The 21,857-nt window shown below is 43.4% G+C and overlaps 1 protein-coding gene across 1 annotated transcript in view; it reads left to right on the top strand.

Moving 5' to 3' along the window:
• The first annotated feature begins 4,021 nt into the window (after window positions 1-4,021).
• The window catches only part of LOC117510006 (trichohyalin-like), a 57,780-nt gene continuing 39,944 nt past the window's right edge, over window positions 4,022-21,857 (top strand). Inside the window, exons 1-2 of the mRNA XM_034169613.1 lie at window positions 4,022-4,112; window positions 4,200-4,277. Coding sequence (XP_034025504.1) covers window positions 4,022-4,112; window positions 4,200-4,277 — 169 coding nt within the window. The remainder of the gene's footprint in view (window positions 4,113-4,199; window positions 4,278-21,857) is intronic.

The following is a 21,857-nucleotide window of genomic DNA, read 5'->3' as shown; positions in this document are numbered from 1 at the left end:
TCCTGCGGTTCCTCCTTGGCCAGCAGGTGCTCCTTCAGGACCAGAGACAGTCCATTTACGAAGGCGGCGCGGAGCGCAACGTTATTCCAGCCGGATCTCGCTGCCGCGATGCGGAAGTCGACTGCATACTCGGCTGCGCTGCGGCGCCCCTGTCTCATTGACAGCAGCACGCTTGAAGCGGTCTTGCCTCTGTTGGGATGGTCAAAAACTTGTTTGAACTCCTGTATAAACTCAGCATAAGACGTTAGGAGCCGTGAATTCTGCTCCCAAAGCGCCGTAGCCCAGGCGCGTGCCTCTCCTTGAAGCAGACTAATAACATAAGCCACCCGGCTGGCGTAATAACGCGTACATGACAGGACGCTGTGAAAAGACGAGCGAACACTGCATGAGGAAATCTGCGCACGTCTCAACACAGCCTCCGTACGGTTCCGGAGGGCTTATGTATGCTTCAGGGGACGGTGGGGGGGGGTCGTTGAACGACCAGTGGAACGTCTGTTACAGGCCCAGGACCAGCCAGAGGAGTGGCTGCAGCAGCGCCCTGATCGCGCGCTTCCACCCTGGCGGTGAGAGCCTCCACCCTCCGGTTAAGGAGAACATTCTGCTTGGCCACTAAATCCAGCCGAGCCGTGAAGGTGGTTAAGATTTGCTGCAGCTCACTCAACACGCCTCCCGCTGACGCCTGCGCTCCTGGCTCTTCCATTGGCCGTTCAAACTTGGGTTGACGCCCCTCGGAGTCCATGACGATTGGCCAAGAAATCCTGTTGTGAAGGTGTCGTAGCACGGACCCACAACAGGGGGCGCAAATGAACGGACAATGAGTAAGCCAAAAAGTAACAATTTAATGTTGTGTTGCAGTCCGGCTTATGTACTGGTGTAGATGAGTGACAGCTGGTGCGATGAGTGACAGCTGTCACTTCCTCTGGGTCTGGCACCCTCTCGTGCTTGGAGCCCGCACTCCAAACAGGACGCCCTCTGGTGGTGGTGGGCCAGCAGTACCTCCTCTTCAGCGGTCCACATAACACTGGCATCGTGTAAAGGATCTTAAGGGCGCAGGAACACTTCAGAAAACCATTGTCAGTTAACACAGTTCATCGCTACATCTACAAGTGCAAGTTAAAACTCTACCATGCAGAGTGAAAGCCATACATCAACAACATCCAGAAACCCCGCCGCCTTCTCTGGGCCTGAGCTCATTTGAAATGGACAGACGCAAAGTGGAAAAGTGTGCTGTGGTCTCATGAGTCCACATTTCAAATTGTTTTTGGAAATCATGGATGTCATGTCCTCGGACAAAATAGGAAAAAGAGCATCCAGATTGTTACCAGTGCAAAGTTCAAAAGCCAGCATCTGTGATGGTATGGGGTGTGTTAGTGCCCATGGCATGGGCTCTTACACATCTGTGATGGCACCATTAATGCTGAAAGGTACATCCAGGTTTTGGAGCAGCACATGCTGCCATCCAAGCAACGTCTTTTTCAGGGACATCCCTGCTTATTTCAGCAAGACAATGCCAAGCCACATTCTGCACGTGTTACAACAGTGTGGCTTCATAGTAAAAGTACTAGACTGGCCTGCCTGCAGTCCAGACCTGTTGCCCATTGAAAATGTGTGGCGCATTATGAAGCGCAAAATACAACAACGGAGACCCTGGACTGTTGAACAACTGAAGTCGTACATCAAGCAAGAATGGGAAAGAATTCCACCTACAAAGCTTCAACAATTAGTGTCCTCAGTTCCCAAACGCTTATTGAGTGTTGTTAGAAGGAAAGATGATGTAACACAGTGGTAAACATACCACTGTCCCAGCTTTTTTGAAACATGTTGCAGGCATCCATTTCAAAATGAGCAATTATTTGCACAAAAACAATAAAGCTTATCAGTTTGAACATTAAATATCTTGTCTTTGTGGTGTATTCAACTGAATATAGGTTGAAGAGGATTTGCAAATCATTGTATTCTGTTTTTAATTTACATTTTATACAACGTCCCAACTTCATTGGAATTGGGGTTGTATGTATGTATGTATGTATCTATCAACAAACCAACCAACCAACCAACCACAGAAGCATTTTGGACCCTGGTTGGCAACCATTCAGGCAGACAGCTGATCCATCACCAGTCTTCTATCTGCAGCAGCCAGGTGAAATGTGGGCTTGTCCATGGACCTCTCCAGTTCCTAGGGTCCTCAACACTGACCCACCTGATCCAACACCAGGTGCTGGATCATCCCCAGAGAAACCACCACACAGACAACATCCTGTCACTGACGTTTCCTCACTATGTAAGTTGGACTCTTCAGCTAAGTAACAATTGGTTTGACACAAAGTCATTCCAACCGTACCCAGGGATCCTCCTAAGAGATTGAGTACCAGTGACATCCAGTCCTCAACTTAGATCACTGGTGAGCGCTCAAGTTTCACAACAATGCATTAAGTCAGGAAACACCAGGACCTGGTTTTATGAGGCAGGGAGATAAGGGAGACAGACTGACACTAAGGCTTCGTTCACAAACTAATCAGACTAAAAATGGTGGCCCTACAGGGATGTTAGATGTGTGTAACTCTAACCCAAAGGTCTAAAAATGAGCTAAACCACCTTGGTACCCAAGGAACCTCCAAGGAGACCAAAGTACCAAAGTTGTCACCTGACACAACCAGTGACTGTCATTGGTTATCTTCCCTTGTCCAAAGTCTATTTAGATGACACCTTTTTGGAGGAGATTTCACAATCAATATGTTATTTACACAGAATAAAGAAAATGGGGGTTTGATTAGTTAATTGGATAGTGTTGGAGTGACTTCACTCAGACCAGCTTTGATCAGAGAATCTCATTGATCTCTCGGTGTTAACTATTCAATGTCCAGGTCTGTTATGCCAGTAAAGGTTTAACTCCACCAGAGTTCATTTCTGCCTCTTCAGTCTGTTTTCCTGTGACCTCTCTGCAGAAATCATCCTCACCTCCTCCAAAATTAATTTGGTTTCCTCAAGCTGGCAGTGTAGCTGCAGTTTTTTGCAGTATGAGTGGGCAGCCCCACCTAGTGGTAGATGACAGTTTACAATAGAGGAAAGTTGCTGCAGTTGTTAGACAAACACACGGATGCTGTGCAGAGTGGAACTTCTCACTCTGCACAGCATCCTGAAGAAATAAATCAAATAAAACTAAATAAAGCAAAATGAGCAGGAAATGGCAAATGGGCTGTATTTCTGTGCCACTTTTCAATCTGATGTAGATGCTCATATATTGATATATAGATTGATATTAGGGTTGTTAGTTATATTAGACAGCATTTTATTGTACTTAATGTAAAGTTGTCCTGTTTGTTCATTGTCTCGTGTGTGAAGAAAGCATTTAAATAACAATGTCATCATATTCTACACAGTACTCTACGTGACAAAGAAGCTTTGAATCTTTGAATTTTGCTCAAAGGGCTTTACAATGATGCCTCTCTCTCTCACACACATACACACACAAACACACACACATGGTGCTCAACTGCACACTGGGAGCATCTTGGGGATTAAGGACCTTTCGCAATTTACTTGTGTGACAGGGACTCGAACTGAGGATCCTCTGGGCACAAGGCCACTTCAAAATGCAGAACATTTCACAGAATTTAATCAGTAAATATTATTTGGCCTCATTCTACTTTGAATTTGTGCTAATATTATAACTAATAATAATAATACATTTTTATTTATAATGCACTTTACATTTAGACAATCTCAAAGTGCCACAGTGCAGACTTAATTAGACAGAGACACGAGACAAAATTAATAAAAACTGTAAAAGGTGTACTAAAATTTAGCGGAACGCTTTCTTAACTAAATATGTCTTTAAGTTTTGTTTAACAACATCAGTGGTCTGTGGAGCCCTCAGGTGGTCTGGGAGGGCGTTCAGAGCAAAAGGCCCGGTCACCGGTGCGGAGATTGGTTCTGGGGGCTTTGAGGGTGTTTGTATTTGCGGATCAGAGGGTGTGTGTGGGGAGCTGGGGGGGGGGCAGTCCTTGAGATATTGGGGGACATGTCCATAAAGGCACTGGTGGGTGAGGATGGAGACCTTATACTCAAATCTGAGTGGGACAGGGAGCCAGTGGAAAGATTTGAAGATGGGGGTGATGTGGTCGTATTTGTGCACCCTCATCAGGATCCTGACAGAACTGTTCTGGATGTACTGCAGTCTCTGTAAATTCCTGCCAAAGATCCTGATGAGGAGTGCATTACAATAATCCAGCCTGGAGGAGACAAAGGCGTGGACGAGCTTCTCTGCATCAGCCAGGGTAAGAGTTGAACAGAGTTTGGCATTGTTCCTGAGGTGGTAGAATGATGTTTTACAGAGATGTTTGATGTGAGTGTCAAAAGTGAGTTGTGAGCCAATTTTGACACCTAGGCTTTTGACAGAAATGGAGAGGGGAATGTTTTGGCCAATGAATGTAAGGCTGATGATGGTGAAAAAGTGGAGCTGATGTGGAGTGCCAATGAGAATGGCTTGTGTTTTAGAGCTGTTTAGTTGAACGAAATTTAACTTCATCCATGCCTCTATCTCCTCCAAGCAGGTGGTCAGTGTGGATGTTGGCAGGGGAGCAGTGGAAGTGGGAGTTGTTCTCAGATAGAGTTGTATGTCAGGAATGGTAGGGTATCCCATGCTTGCAGATGACCTGGCCCAGGGGAAGCAGTAGAGTGTGAAAAGGGTGGGGCCAGCACAGAACCCTGGGGGACACAGCAGATGACATCCTGGGTGTGTGATCTTGCTTTGCCCAGGGTGACATGCCCGGTTCTGTCAGTCAGATAGGAAGTGAACCAATTTAAAACATTTTCTGAGAGTCCAATGGTATGTTGCAGGAGATGGAGGAGGATTCTGTGGTCAACTGTATCAAAAAATGGTAAAATGGTAAATGGACTGCATTTATATAGCGCTTTTCCATCTGCATCAGACGCTCAAAGCGCTTTACAATCATGCCTCACATTCACCCCGATGTCATGGTGCTGCCATACAAGGCGCTCACTACACACCGGGAGCAATAGGGGATTAAAGGCCTTACCCAAGGGCCCTTAGTGATTTTCCAGTCAGGCGGGGATTTGAACCCATGATCTTCTGGACTCAAGCCCAACACCTTAACCACTAGACCATCACCTCCCCGCAGCTGTTAGGTCAAGGACGATGAGAAGACATGGGGAACCAGAATCTGATACCATTTAAAGGTCATTCCAAGGCTGTTTCTGTGCTATGGCCAGGGTGAAAGCCAGACTGGAACTTCGCAAAAAGATTATTGTGCTTGAGGTGGTTGTGAAGTTGTGCAGCGACCATTTTCTCCAGAACCTTTGATAAAAATGGCATGTTTGAAATAGGCCTGTAATTGGAGAGGATTTCTGGATCCAAGGTGGTTTTTTCAGTAGTGGTCTGAAGGTGGGATATGGCCAGCCAGGAAGGAGTGGTTTATGATCGTGGTGATGAAAGGAGAGATGTCAGAGATATTGGCCTTTAGGAGGGCTGAGGGGAAAGGGTCCAGAGCACAGGTGGAGGGTTTCTTAGCCACATGGGCTGTGCAGCCTGGATTACATTCTGAGTGTCAGTCCCAAGCCCGGATAAACGAAGAGGGCTGCGTCAGGAAGGACATCCGGCATAAAACAAGCCAAAATCACACTGCAGAGTTCAAATCAAATTTCCATACCGGATTGGTCGATGCCCGGGTTAACAACGACCGCCACCGATTTGAAGGTATGAGATTTTGTAAAGTTGATTTCTAGCTTTGTTTGGGGTTTGATGTTGACCATTCAGGATTAGACATAACTTCACTCACTCATCTTCAACCGCACCCGGAATTGGGTCACGGGGGCAATAGCTCCAGCAGGAGACCTCAAACTTCCCTTTTCCGGGTCACATTGACCACCTCTGACTGGGGGATCCCGAAGTGTTCCCGTGCAGGCCAGTGTGGAGATATAATCTCTCCACCTAATCCTGGGTCTTCCCCAGCTGGATGTGCCTGCAACACCACGTGCCCAGGGGGCATCCTTACCAGATGGCCGAACCACCTCAGCTGGCTCCTTTCAACATGAAGGAGCAGCAACTCTACTCTGAGCTCCTGACTGAGCTTCTCACCCTATGGGAGACACCATCCACCCTCCTGAGAAAACCTTTGCCATGGCGGAGTTGTTTGACTACCTCAGTGACTTCCACCAGGCAAGTTGATGATGATCCCCCATCAGCTTCCAACTCTGCCTCAACTACAGAGGGCGCTTCAGTCTGATGCAGGAGTTCCTCAAAGTGTTCCTTCCGGCGACCGATTACCTTCTCAGTTGAGGTCAGAGTCCCATCCTTACTGTAGACAGCTTGGATGGTTCCTCATTTTCCCCTCCTGAGGTGCCGCATGGTCCTCCAGAAGCACCTTGGTACCAACCAAAGGTCTGTCTCCATGGGTGCTCCGAACTCCTCCCACACCTTCTGCTTTGCCCCTCCCCCACAGCAGAGGGGACTCTGGACTACTCGGAGATAACATATCCTGTGTAGCGGGATGAAAGTCCCAGGTCCCAATTGAAAAGACGTTCCCACTAGCTTGGCTAACGGGGAGTTCCCCTTTGGCTGACCTGGTAGAGGAACGGTCTTTTGGTGCGAGCCGCGTGGGTTCGATCCCCCACCGTCGTTCCGGCCACGAAGGTCCTGCTGCTTCAGTCTGGCATCACGAACAGGATGTGGGTCACAGAGTATGCTAAGATGCACCTGTGACTTCGGGACGAAGCCAAAAATGGTGGGGAGATGTGTAGCGGGATGAAAGTCCCGGGTCCCAGTTGAAAAGACGTTCCCGCTAGCTTGGCTAATGGGGAGTTCCCCTTTGGCTGACCTGGTAGAGGAATGGTCTTTTGGTGCGAGCTGCGTGGGTTCGATCCCCCACCGTCATCCCGGCCACGAAGGTCCTGCTGCTTCACCTAGAAGGCTGAAGGCACCTAAGAGCAAGCGGGGGAAGAACGTAACAACTTCTTTCAGTTTATTGTATTTTTATTGAATTTTGCATTTTATCTTTATATAATATTGTATTTTATTGAAACAGCTGGGACTGGTTGATTAAGTAAATGTAGAATTAATTTCTGAGAGTTGTCAGACATTTTTTTTTAAATGAATTTCAATCACGCTGTAAAACTTTCAGAACATTTCTGTTGCAACACTTGTTAAGAACTTTATAACTGAGTGGAATATCACTTATTTTTGCACAGTATTTTTGATTTACTACTTTGGATTATATTATGTAAATTTAACTTTTAGATATAAAAACGTCATATAGGATTCTGTGGCTGTGATTGGAGAAACTGCAAATTTGATCTTTTGTCTGTTGCACTGCTTGTAAAAAAACTTCATAACTGAGGTGAATGTGACTTCTTGCACAGTGTTTTTTATTTACTTGGGATTATCATATCATACACAGTAAAATCGCCAGTGTTAAATTAACACTGAAAGTGTCTATATATCATTTATGGATCATTTATCATTTAAGTATATCGTTCTTATACAGATAAATAAAAAAAAAAAAAAATCATAAAGAGATTTGCCATGCAGCTGTGCGCGTATTGTTCTGGCACGATTTGCCTGGAGTTGGGTTATCCGGGGTTAGACCGGATTATATTTTTGGGTTATGCAAGATGCTACACCGGATTGGACGCCGGAGCGGCGCATGCGCACACGGTCCTACCTGATCATATCAAGCGCTGTTTGGTCATTTAAACTCAACAGTGAAATCATTTTTTATTATCATTAATCTGGACTCTGAAGAGGCTTGACGTGAAGCGTCCAGGTGAGTTTTTATGGTCTTTTCTGGCTCGTTCGCGCGCTCTGCGTGCGCTGGATGACCGGGACGCACGGAGGCGTTAAATCTGACCGGATGGGTCCGGTGCTGGCGGCCTGCAGGTCAGCTGATATCAGATCTGAATCTCTTTATCTCCGCAACACGTTTGTCTGGAACAGATAAAAGTTATTGTTTGTGGGCTTTTTGTGCTGTTTATATAAAACGCAGATGCCGACGCGTTTTTGCGCAATAATGTATCCTAAAAAAGACGCGCGTTCACTCACCAGCTTTAGTTTCTTGTCTGAAACGTCCAAAGGGCGGGTGACATGATGATGATGATGATGATGATGATGATGATAAAGTAGACTTTCTGACGTTTGTATGTAGTTTGCTGCATGTTTGCGCGTTTGGAGCCTTTTCAGCCGTTTGTTGCGCGTAAATGTGCGCACAATTTGTGCGGCCGCGTCAGATTAACTGTACACGTGCGTGTGATTACCAGGTTTGAAATGAAGTGAAACAGTGAACTGTGGACTGCAGGTTCTGCTCTTTGGAACATCATGTACCATTGTGCGCCACAACACCACCGTCTGCCCACAGGTCTTCATTGTATCTTCTATTAACATGTCAACAACAATTATGTGTTCAGGTGATCTGAAGCAGCACTCAGTGTAGCACAGACCTCTGCCAAGGCCAGTGATGGTGCGACCATTTGACCCGTGAACCTAAAAATGACCACAGCTCTGACCGTAATCCAGATCCAACTGGAACACTGAAATTCTACAGATGATCCTTTTTATTGTAGAAATTTAGAGCTGTGCAGAAATTACACAAAAATGTTGTCACATGTCAAGTCTCACAGTGATGATGAAAAAGAGAGAGATTTTTTTTTTTTTGAACAGGTCATTTTAATGCATCATATTATTCATTCATTTTCTGAACCCGCTTAGTGGTCATTCATGGTCATTTGGCGAAAGGCGCAGTGCACCCCGGACAGACCGCCAGTCCATCGCAGGGCCAGCACACATGGACAAACAGACTCATTCAAACAGCTACAGTCAGTTTAAACAGAGGTGTCAAACTGATTTCAGAAAGGACCAAGAGGGTGCAGGTTTTCTTTGCAGCCACCAGGTGATTTCACTGATTAACACCACTTTGAGCAGATGGAACTGACTCATTGGACTGGATTTCTATCTAATAAAAATATGCAGTCCCAACTAAATTAAATTAAATGAAATAATCTTGCATGCATGTGTTTTTTTTTTTTTTGAGTTGGCACTACATATATTTATTGGCAAAGGCTATACGCCCAACTGTTGGGCAAATAAATATAATGTCCTACCTTATTCGCCCAACTGTTGGGCATATAAGTCATACAGTGTACGTTACACGCCCAACCGTTGGGCAGATAAATATAATCTCTTATCTTATTCGCCCAACCGTGATTGTGTATTTGACATGATTTGTGCATCTAAACTACGTTTTTTACACCACTTTTTAAGGCTCTATTGCGGTGTATGTTTGACACATTTAATGGCGCCGTCTTTAATTACTGCGAAAACACCGCAATGGATGAAAACAGACAAACTTCATAAGCATTTTGAACGGAAGGAAGCCTGTTAACAATGACAAAACAGTTTTTGAACAAAATGCCGCTTGTTGGCTGTAAGATGGTGTTAGTTTGACACTGTTCCCTGGGTGTGATGAGCCAAACATAACCACTTTAGATCAATCAATCAATCAATCAACTTTTTTCTTGTATAGCGCCAAATCACAACAAACAGTTGCCCCAAGGCGCTCCACATTGCAAGGCAAGGCCATACAATAATTATGAAACACAGTCTACGTCTAAAGCAACATAACCAAGGGATGGTCCAGGGTCACCCGATCCAGCCCTAACTATAAGCCTTAGCGAAAAGGAAAGTTTTAAGCCTAATCTTAAAAGTAGAGAGGGTATCTGTCTCCCTGATCTGAATTGGGAGCTGGTTCCACAGGAGAGGAGCCTGAAAGCTGAAGGCTCTGCCTCCCATTCTACTCTTACAAACCCTAGGAACTACAAGTAAGCCCGCAGTCTGAGAGCGAAGCGCTCTAATGGGGTAATATGGTACTACGAGGTCCCTAAGATAAGATGGGACCTGATTATTCAAAACCTTATAAGTAAGAAGAAGAATTTTAAATTCTATTCTAGCATTAACAGGAAGCCAATGAAGAGAGGCCAATATGGGTGAGATATGCTCTCTCCTGCTAGTCCCCGTCAGTACTCTAGCTGCAGCATTCTGAACCAACTGAAGGCTTTTTAGGGAACTTTTAGGACAACCTGATAATAATGAATTACAATAGTCCAGCCTAGAGGAAACAAATGCATGAATTAGTTTTTCAGCATCACTCTGAGACAAGACCTTTCTGATTTTAGAGATATTGCGTAAATGCAAAAAGGCAGTCCTACATATTTGTTTAATATGCGCTTTGAATGACATATCCTGATCAAAAATAACTCCAAGATTTCTCACAGTATTACTAGAGATCAGGGAAATGCCATCCAGAGTAACGATCTGGTTAGACACCATGCTTCTAAGATTTGTGGGGCCAAGTACAATAACTTCAGTTTTATCTGAGTTTAAAAGCAGGAAATTAGAGGTCATCCATGTCTTTATGTCTGTAAGACAATCCTGCAGTTTAGCTAATTGGTGCGTATCCTCTGGCTTCATGGATAGATAAAGCTGGGTATCATCTGCGTAACAATGAAAATTTAAGCAATACCGTCTAATAATACTGCCCAAGGGAAGCATGTATAAAGTGAATAAAATTGGTCCTAGCACAGAACCTTGTGGAACTCCATAATTAACTTTAGTCTGTGAAGAAGATTCCCCATTTACATGAACAAACTGTAATCTATTAGACAAATATGATTCAAACCACCGCAGCGCAATGCCTTTAATACCTATGACATGCTCTAATCTCTGTAATAAAATTTTATGGTCAACAGTATCAAAAGCAGCACTGAGGTCCAACAGAACAAGCACAGAGATAAGTCCACTGTCCGAAGCCATAAGAAGATCATTTGTAACCTTCACTAATGCTGTTTCTGTACTATGATGAATTCTAAAACCTGACTGAAACTCTTCAAATAGACCATTCCTCTGCAGGTGATCAGTTAGCTGTTTTACAACTACCCTCTCAAGAATCTTTGAGAGAAAAGGAAGGTTGGAGATTGGCCTATAATTAGCTAAGATAGCTGGGTCAAGTGATGGCTTTTTAAGTAATGGTTTAATTACTGCCACCTTAAAGGCCTGTGGTACATAACCAACTAACAAAGATAGATTGATCATATTTAAGATTGAAGCATTAAATAATGGTAGGACTTCCTTGAGCAGCCTGGCAGGAATGGGGTCTAATAAGCATGTTGATGGTTTGGATGAAGTAACTAATGAAAATAACTCAGACAGAACAATCGGAGAGAAAGAGTCTAACCAAATACCGGCATCACTGAAAGCAGCCAAAGATAACGATACATCTTTGGGATGGTTATGAGTAATTTCAATCACAGCTCCTCCACGGGCTGCGAACCCTCCCGCAGCCGGTGAGAAAATATCTACCTTTTTTCCTTCCCACATTGAAACCGGAAGTGAGATTACAAGTGCGCTTAGCGCTTATTGGTCCGTTGTGGTTGGGCGTATATGCTCGCGGCCTCGCACATTTACTTTATTGACCCAACGTTTGGGCGTATAGCCATTCTCATATTTATTAGATGGAAATCCTGCACATAATTGAATGGAGTTCATCCAATGAGTCATTTTTTTGAGTGTGGTTGCAAAGAGGAACAGTTTGAGACCTCTGAACCTGAAGGGAGCCCACACAAACAGGGAGAACATGCAAATTCCTCACAGAAAGGATCAGGTCGGCTTCAAACCTGGGACCTTTTTGTTGTAAAGCAGCAGTGCTAACCACTAAGCCACCAAGCTGCCCAAAACAACCCCAGTGTACATCAGGAACATGCACAGTAATACCATGTGCCTTTCTCTACGCTTGACCGCAAGACAGCGTTTCTCTTTCTGAAGCTGGTTCCTGGGTGTCGGACTGTGGCTGCCCACTGCCCCTAGTGGTTGGATTGTGTCTCACTATTAGTCCATGAGCCAGTCATCAATTTTGACCTAATTGGTACCACTGAAGGTGACTAAACGGCACTTCGAATCCAGCCTCAGTGTATCATGGCCTACACAAAAATGTATGATAGCCATCACAGGGTGGTAGCTATAGCCAGGTAGGGGTCAATGAAGAATTACACAGAGGTCAAAATTTTAAATTGCTCCAATCACATTGAGCATATTATTTGTATGATCATAACAATTCCAAAAAAGTATAGTTTGTACTATCTATGATGGAATGTTCTGGAGTTATGGAGAAAAAAAGCAAAAATGGTGACAAAGGTCAATTTCCGTTTGTACAGGGGTCAAAAGTTAAAGTTGCTAAAATTCAGTAAAAAAAAATGATGCAAATTATTGTTTGGGTTAATAGGGTTCTAATAAGGAATAGTTTGTACCATCTGTCATGCTTAGTTATCATGTTACAGGGTAACGTGTCACATGTCATAGAATCCAATAGATGTTGACCTTGTGTGACCTTTACCTTGGAGACCGAACATTCAACACAGTCAAAACTATTCCACTTATTAATCCTTTTATTTCAACCAATAATTTGCATCATTCTGTACTGAAATTGGAACAACTTTAACTTTTGACCCCTGTACAAACTGAAACTGACCTTTGCCACAATTTTTCCTGTTTTTACCCCATAACTCCAAAACATTCCATCATAGATAGTCCAAACTATACCTTTTTGGAATTGTTATCAATCAATCAACATTTATTTATAAAGCGCTTTACAGCACCGACTGGTGTCCAAAGTGCTTAACATTAAAAACACAAATTTACAAAATAAAACACATATAAAATAAAATTTTAAAACAACACATAAAAAAAGTTATGACCAGACAAGTAATGTGATATAGTTTTCAACATGATTGGAGCATTTTTAAAGTTTGACCTCTGTGTAATTCTTCACTGACCCCTACCTGGCTACAGCTACCACCCTGAGATTGCTATCATACATTTTTGTGTAGGCCATGATACACTGAGGCTGGATTCTAAGTGTTGTTTAGTCACCTTAAGTGGTACCGAAAACCTGCTTGGCCCATGGACTATATCAGGGGTGGCCAAGTTCGGTCCTCAAGAGCCACATTCCTGACACTCTTAGTTGTCTCCCTGCTCCAACACACCTGAATCCAATGAAAGGCTCATTAAAAGTCTGCTAATGAGTCTTTCATTGGATTCAGGTGTGTTGGAGCAGGGAGACAACTAAGTGTCAGGAATGTGGCTCTTGAGGACCGAACTTGGCCACCCCTGGACTATATCATTAGAACGAGTTAAATGAAGAGGACAGATTTCTTCATGGTTCGTGCCCCCGCCACACCCCTCTTGTTAGTTCATAGTTCATGTGATTTGAGTTGACAGACAGCAGGTACTGCAGGTATCGGCGTAACCTCCGTGGTGGAGCAGATAGAAAGGTTGAGCTCAAACTCTGTTTTCGAAAGCAGCAACACAAAACTGCCCCAGGTGTTTTGAAGGGGCCCTTTAAGAGTCATGAAATTAGATTTCTGGTATATTTGTGCCTCAGATTCACATTTTTGTCCTCTTTTCTTGACAAAACCGTGGAGTGTGATCAGCTCATTTTAGCCTCCACCGATCAGCGGAGGAGGTAATGAGGTTATGTGGTTACCCTGTTTGTTTATTTCAGTGATTGTCAGTGTGACATTAAAGGGTGGTGTGAAAAGTGCAAGAAACAACATGTTCCTCAGTCAAAAGAAGCCTAATAATGTTTGTCCATAATGAGGTTGCCAGCGGCGACAGGTGCGGCTGTTAGTGGGTGTGTGAAGTCGGGGGTCCCTCAGTGATTTTAATTATGCCTGTTGATATAGAGATTTTAAACTAACTACATGGCTGCTCACTTCGTTCCTCATATCTGTACAGTGTGCACAACAAAGTTTGATATTAATGCTGCATGTGACGCCAGACAACGGACAAAAACGCACGTACATACAAGAGTGTTGATGCACCATGCGCTTCTCAAAGATCTTTGAAGATGGAATATGGCACAGTAAAATTTAGTCCCTTCAGCTGCTCCCTTGTTTTCACTCGGGGGTCCGAGGTGGATCTTCATGAGGTACCCAGTTATGGAGCTTCATGATGAAGTGGTGTCAAAAGTTGCATCTGAGATGTCAGCCTAGATGTGATGTTTTGGTGAAAGAAAATCCTTCTTTGTACTACTTCATCATGAAGCTGTATAAGTGGGGATACAAAATGCAGTCACTGTGTGTCTAGTCCACACAGATTTACCATAGAGTGCCATACTGTTTGTATTTCTTCATAATTGATGTAAATAAAGTCCAAAACATATTCAGTGACTTGGACATGTACATGTATCCATCCCCTGACTTGTCTGAAGAAAACTAGCAATAAAACTGATTATTTACAGGTATTATACCATTACTTTTGCAACCCATCATCTTGACTTTCATATTTTTAATTACTTTATATCAAGTTGTAGAGATTTGCTTTGAGTTTGAGTTTAAGGAAGATAATTTTAGAAATGTATTTATTTATTTTTGTATTTTTACTTGTATTTCAAATGGCATAAACAAATTAAAATGTGTGGAAATACCAAGTGTTCCAGTACATTTGGAGGGCACTGTACATGCAGTGCTTTTCACCAGCCCTTGGATGAGATGGCACTGCAACACAGGCTACTTCCACAGCCCCCATTTACAGCTGGGAGGACTCAGACGATGGGGATACTGGTGCCATGTAGATATGAAGGGCTCACTCTAAACTTATGAAGACACATCAGTTCATTGTTGCAGGTAATTTATAGCCGTATAAACAGATGTGTATGAATACTGCATTCCGTTTCTGCTAATGAACTCCCCTAAATCCTGCATGCTGCAGCTTTAATTTAAAATGCAGCTTCCAGAGAGTACAACAGCCTGGAGGGGCCACATACTCCTAAAGATTTCAGGTGGGGGTGTCATCACTGTTGAGGAAGTTTGTTTTGTTTTTTTCTGTTTTTTTGCACAAACACTATAATCTATAAAACAGCCCAGTTTACTGTCAGAAGTGAAAATGCCTCCAACGTCCATAAAGCTGTTAAATTTGCATGTTGCAGCTTGTTGATGAGGAATCTCGTTGGGACACCATGCACACCCGACAGTGCCACAGGAGCACCTGTCTCCTGATGGTGCATGCCAGCACTGCAACCTACTGTCAATCAAATACTCCAGATATAAGAAACAACATGCAAATAGAAGGTGTGTTTATGTCCGAAGAAACAGGGAGCTTTTGGTTTTGGATGTTGATCTCTGCAATTATTTCCTGTTTGCTGACAGCTTTTAAGAATTTGGAGAAACATCCTTGAAGCTTGTTGTTTTCTGTTGTGGTATAGTTGTATGCAAAGGTTTGGGCACCCCTGATAACTCACTATTTTAGTTTATAAATCATTGGTTGTCTGGATCAGAAATTTCAGTTAAATATGTCATATAGCAGACGAACACACTGATATTTAAGAAGTGAAATGAAATTTCTAGTATTTACAGAAAGTGTGCAGTAATTATTTAAACAAAATTGGGCAGGTGCAGAAATTTGGGCACCCTTGTCATTTTATTGATTTGAATACATTTAGTACTAATTATTGGAACACAAAAATGGTTTGGTAAGTTGACCTCCATACACAGGTGAATCCATTCATGAGAAAGGGTATTTAAGGTGGCCATTTACAAATGTTTCTCCTCTTTGCATCTCTTCTAATGAGTGGCAACATGGGAGCCTCGAAACAACTCTCAAATGACCTGAAAACAAAGACTGTTCAACATCATGGTTTAGGGGAAGGATGCAAAAAGCTGCCTCAGAGATTTCAGCTGTCAGTTTCCACTGTGAGGAACATAGTGAGGAAATGGAAGACCACAGGCACAGTACTAGTTAAGGCCCGAAGTGGCAGGCCAAGAAAAACCTCAGATAAGCCAAAGTGAAGGATGGTGAGAACTGTCATAGACCTGCTTCAAAGACCTACAACATGATCTTGCTGCAGATAGTGTCTCTGTGCATCGTTCAACTATACAGCGCACTTTGCACAAGGAGATGCTGTATGATGCTGTAATGCAGAGGAAGCCTTTTCTGCGTACATGCCACAAACAGGGTCGCTTGAGGTACGCTAAAGCACATTTGGACAAGCCAACTTCATTTTGGAATAAGGTGCTGTGGACTGATGAAACTAAAATTGAATTATTTGGACATAACAAGGGATGGTATGCATGGTTGAAAAAGAACACAGCATTCCAAGAAAAACACTTGCTACCTACAGTAAAAATTTGGAGGTGGTTCCATCATGCTGTGGGGCTGTGTGGCCAGTGCAGGTACTGGGAATCTTGTTAAAGTTGAGGGTCACATGGATTCCAGTCAATATCAGCAGATTCTTGAGAACAATGTTCATGAATCAGTGACAAAGTTGAAGATGCGTTGAGGCTGGATCTTTCAACAAGACAATGACCCTAAACACTGCTCAAAATCTACTAAGGCATTCATGCAGAGGAACAAGTACAACATTCTGGAATGGCCATCTTAGGTCCCAGACCTGAAGATTATTGAAAATCTGTGGTGTGATTTTAAGCGGGCTGTCCATGCTCGGAAACCAACAAACCTGAGATGTTTTGTAAAGAAGAATGGTCCAGAATACCTTCAACCAGAATCCAGACTCTCATTGGAAGCTATAGGAAGTGTTTAGAGGCTGTTAGGAGGATATTTATGCATTTATGTATTTTTTTCTGTTGGGTGCCCAAATTTATGCATCTGCCTAATTTTGTTGAAAGAATTACTGCACACTTTTTGTAAATCCTATAAACTTTATTTCACTTCTCAAATGTCACTGTGTTTGTCTGCTTTAAGGTATATTTAACTGAAATTGTTGATCCAAACAACCAATGATTTATAAAGGAAAATCATGGAAATCATCAGGGGTGCCCAAACTTTTACATACCACTGTTTTTAGGACTGAAGTGTGGCTGCTTTACGGGTCCTTGTTTTTGGCATTCATGACTCCCTGCCCCCAGGGAACATGCACACTTTCACTGCGCATGTACGTACACACAGATACTCACATGACAAACTGAACTTTATGCTCAGCTGGTGATGGTCAGTGAGAGTGGGTGTGGGTGTGTCCATGGGAAACAGCCGTGACAGACGAGCAGACATTACAGTGTGTGGGACACATGCAAGTAAAAATTCTGCATTGTTTGAGAAAAACACCTGGAACAACTGCAGTGGATTTTATATTTCTGACGTAAAAAAGTTTGGAGCCAAAATTTCATGTTTTATGTGGACTAATCACAGTTTGAATAGGAGCAGTGAAGCATGACTGAAGCACCGAATTGCAGAGCTCTGATGACACAGTGTCTTCTGTAGAATTATATGATTGCACGCAGTGACCAATCACACACTGCCTTCACCCCAAAACACGCTGCTGCGTTCACCCCAAAACACGCTCTTACATTCACCCCAAAGCATGCTGCTGCATTCACCCCAAAGCACGCATCTTACATTCACCCCAAAGCACACTGCTGCATTCACCCCAAAGCACACTCTTACATTCACCCCAAAGCATGCTGCTGCATTCACCCCAAAGCACACTCTTACATTCACCCCAAAGCATGCTGCTGCATTCACCCCAAATCACGCTCTTACATTCACCCCAAAACACGCTCTTACATTCACCCCAAAGCATACTGCTGCATTCACCCCAAAACACACTCTTACATTCACCCCAAAGCACACTGCTGCATTCACTCCAAAGCACACTGCTGCATTCACTCCAAAGCACGAGCTTACATTCACTCCAAAGCAGGTTGTGGCATTCACCCCAAAGCACGCGCTTACATTCACCCCAAAGCATGCTGCTGCATTCACCCCAAAGCATGCTCTTACATTCACTCCAAAGCACACTGCTGCATTCACCCCAAAGCATGCTCTTACATTCACCCCAAAGCATGCTGCTGCATTCACCCCAAAGCATGCTCTTACATTCACTCCAAAGCAGGTTGCTGCATTCACCCCAAAGCACGAGCTTACATTCACCAAAGTATGCTCTTACATTCACCCCAAAGCACGCTCTTACATTCACCCTAACGCCGCTGCTTCATTCACCGCAAAGCACGCTCTTACATTCACCCCAAAGCACGATCTTACATTCACCCCAAAGTACACTGCTGCATTCACTCCAAAGCACAAGCTTACATTCACTCCAAAGCAGGTTGTGGCATTCACCCCAAAGCACGCGCTTACATTCACCCCAAAGCACGCTGCTGCATTCACCCCAAAGCATGCTCTTACATTCACTCCAAAGCACGCTGCTGCATTCACCCCAAAGCATGCTCTTACATTCACTCCAAAGCACGCTGCTGCATTCACCCCAAAGCCTGCTCTTACATTCACTCCAAAGCATGCTGCTGCATTCACCCCAAAGCATGCTCTTACATTCACTCCAAAGCAGGTTGATGCATTCACCCCAAAGCATGAGCTTACATTCACCCCAAAGCATGCTCTTACATTCACCCCAAAGCACGCTCTTACATTCACCCTAACGCCGCTGCTCCATTGACCGCAAAGCACGCTCTTACGTTCACCCCAAAGCACGCTCTTACATTCACCCCAAAGCAGGTTGCCGCATTCACCCCAAAGCACGCTCTTACATTCACTCCAAAACACTCTGCTACATTCACCCCAAAGCATGCTCTTACATTCACCCCAAAGCACACTGCATCAAATGTTGTGTTCACCCACTGCATGCTGATTTGCAGTGCATATTGCATTTTTTACCACAGTGTGTTTTAACATATTTCAGACTGTGCTTCTTTATGCATCCTGCACTTCAAACATGTAAAAGTGGAAGTAAATGTGGTGTGTATTCTCACTGCGTGCACATTGACAGCCTGGTTAATAGGATGGATATGTGGTATTCATGACTCCCAGGCCCGAGGGCGTTTTTGTTCTCGCTCACACATACACACAAACATAACACAAAGGGGACTTCGTGCTTGGCTGGTGATGCTTCTGACGGTGTGTGTATGTTTTTGTGGTATTTGACAGGACGGTACAGTTTGACACACAATGTGCTGGAGATACTCTCAGAGTCCAGCCAAACATTTTTAACTGCCTTATACTTGAATGACATATATCTGACCCACACATACAGAAACCATCAGCAACTCTTACACTGGAAAACATTTTTTTATTTAAAAGCTGAAATTATTAATTTGTTATTAAATCGATAAATGATTGGTCATTAAATGAATAGATTTCCAACTGTGTCATTTGTGTTTTGTGTCTTCGGCGCCCTCGTCAAAGCAGACGGCTGCCCCCTAGAATATGCTTTGCTTGAGATTTCGTCTTATTAAAAGGAAGTTTTTTCCTGCCACTCTCACTAATGTACATGTACATATTGTGGGTAAAGTCTCAATTTGTAGAAGTAAATTGTGGCTTCACTTACAGTTGTGGACATAACTGTACACACACCTTGTCTAAAAACTATTAAACTCAATTTTTCCAGTTGCATAGGTTCTATTTTATCAAACAATGAAAGGCATCAGAGGGCTGACGCGTACCCCGCACGCTTTACACGCCACCATGTACATTTAATTTAAGGTTTAATTAGGTCAGCGAGGTAGGGAGGTGCCAGTCTGTTAATAATTTTATAGACTAGTAGCAGAACCTTAAAATCTGATCTCATTGGGACAGGAAGCCAGTGAAGAGACGCCAAAATGGGTGTAATGTGGTCGAACTTTCTGCTTCATGTCAAAAGTCTGGCTGCAGCGTTTTGAACCAGTTAGAGAGCCCTAATGCTAGACTGCGGTAAACCAGAAAATAGAACATTGCAGTAGTCCAATCTAAAAGAGATAAACACATGGATCAGGGTCTCAGCATCAGCCATAGACAGGATGGGATGAATCTTCCCTATATTTCGCAGGTGGAAGAAAGCAGACCTCGTAATATTTCTAATGTGGAGGTCAAAGGACAATGTATGATCCAAAATTACCCCAAGGTTCCTCACTTTGTCAGTGTGATGTATGACACACGAGCCTAGGCTAAGCGTTAACTGGTCAAATTGATGCCGATGTCTCACTGGACCAAGAACCACCATTTTAGTCTTATCAGAGATTAAAAGTAAGAAGTTTCTAGACATCCAACTTCTCACTGATGCAAGGCAATCTTCTAAGGATTTTATATGAACGAGATTACCAGCAGTTATCAGCATGTATAACTGAGTATCATCTGCATAGCAGTGAAAGGTAATCCCAAAACACTGCAATGTGTACCCAAGGGGTGCTATATAAAGGGAGAAAAGCAGGGGGCCTAAGACGGACCCCTGTGGAACCCCAAATTTCCAGCCTAGTTTCACTTTTTTTTTTTCGTGCTGCCGTGATGAAATGAGTCATATTTTCATGACGGAGCTTTTTTTAACTCACTATTCCTAACCCTACTCTCACCCCCAACCCTAATCATAACCTAATCTTACTCCTTCCCCCCACCCTAACCATAACCACCCTGACCCCCCCCCGCTTCACTTTTAATTTCGTGCAGCCATCACGGAATGAATGAGAATCACCACTTTAGTGAGAGCTGTCTCTGTGGAATGATATTTTCTAAAAGCAGACTGCATTGGCTCAAAGAGATTATTCTCAGTAAGATAGTCCACGAACTGCCGTGACACCACTTTTTCCAGAACCACTTTTTCCAGAATTTTAGAGCAAAATGATAGACTAGGGTCAAGATTAGGTTTCTTAAGTAATGGTTTAATCACTGCAGATTTGAAACATTTAGGAACAGATACAGAAGTTAAAGAAAGATTAATAATTTCCAGTGCAGTTGGCCCAAGAGTGGGCCACAGGTCCTTAAACAGTTTTGTTGGTATGACATCAAATAAACAAGTTGTGCTTTTTGTTGACGTTACAAATTTTGTCAGCATGCCTAGTGAGATACAGTCAAATTCTGTAAATCTAGGTAATACCTCAGTAATGGCGCCCACCTCAATAGCAGGGTGTAGTGGCTGGGTTAAGGCATGCTGGGAATGGATATGTGGTATATGTGGATATGTGGTATGGATATGTGGTACTGCATTTATATAGCGCTTTTCCATCTGTATCAGATGCTCAAAGCGCTTTACAATTATGCCTCACATTCACCCCGATGTCAGGGTGCTGCCATACAAGGTGCTCACTACACACCGGGAGCAATAGGGGATTAAAGGCCTTGCCCAAGGGCCCTTAGTGATTTTCCAGTCAGGTGGGGATTTGAACCCATGATCTTCTGGACTCAAGCCAAACACCTTAACCACTAGACCATCACCTCCCCTAACCTAATGTTTAACCTAATGTCTTCAATTTTCTTCCCAAAGTAATCTAGGAAATCTTGTGCTGTAAAAGGAGTGCGAACTGCAGGTGATTGTCCATGAATAAGTATTGCCACCGTGTCAAACAAGAACTTTGAGTTATGCTTGTTTTGGTTGATCAAATCAGAGTAATAGGTCCACTTTGTAGCCAGTAATGCATGCTTATGGTTTGAGGTAGCATCATGCCACGCAAGGTGGAATACTTATAATTTTGAACAATGCCATTTCCGTTCTAGACCTCTTAGACTTAGACGACTTTATTCATCCCACCAGGGGCAATTGGTTTCAGCAGCTTGCGTACTGGCACACAAAAACACAGTTAACCACCCAATACAAAAAATACATAGAAAATAAGTTAGCCAAAAAAAAAAAAGAATACTATGGGATACAGTGTCATCACAACCATTTAATATATATTTTTAAAAAAGAAAAACCCTACAAAGAGTTTATGAGACAAATAGAAGAGGGAATAAAAGATTTTAACAAACGGTTCTTCTTGCAGACAGGTGAAACATAGCGACGACCTGAAGGCAACAGGGAAAATTCACCTGCCAGCACGTGACCAGGAGAAGACAAAATACAATTTGCTTTCCTCAAAATTTG

The sequence above is a fragment of the Thalassophryne amazonica genome, chromosome 5, assembly GCF_902500255.1.
Source record: "Thalassophryne amazonica chromosome 5, fThaAma1.1, whole genome shotgun sequence".
NCBI lineage: Eukaryota > Metazoa > Chordata > Actinopteri > Batrachoidiformes > Batrachoididae > Thalassophryne > Thalassophryne amazonica.
The sequence above is the reverse complement of the archived record's forward strand: the minus strand, read 5'-3'. Positions and strand labels throughout refer to the sequence as shown.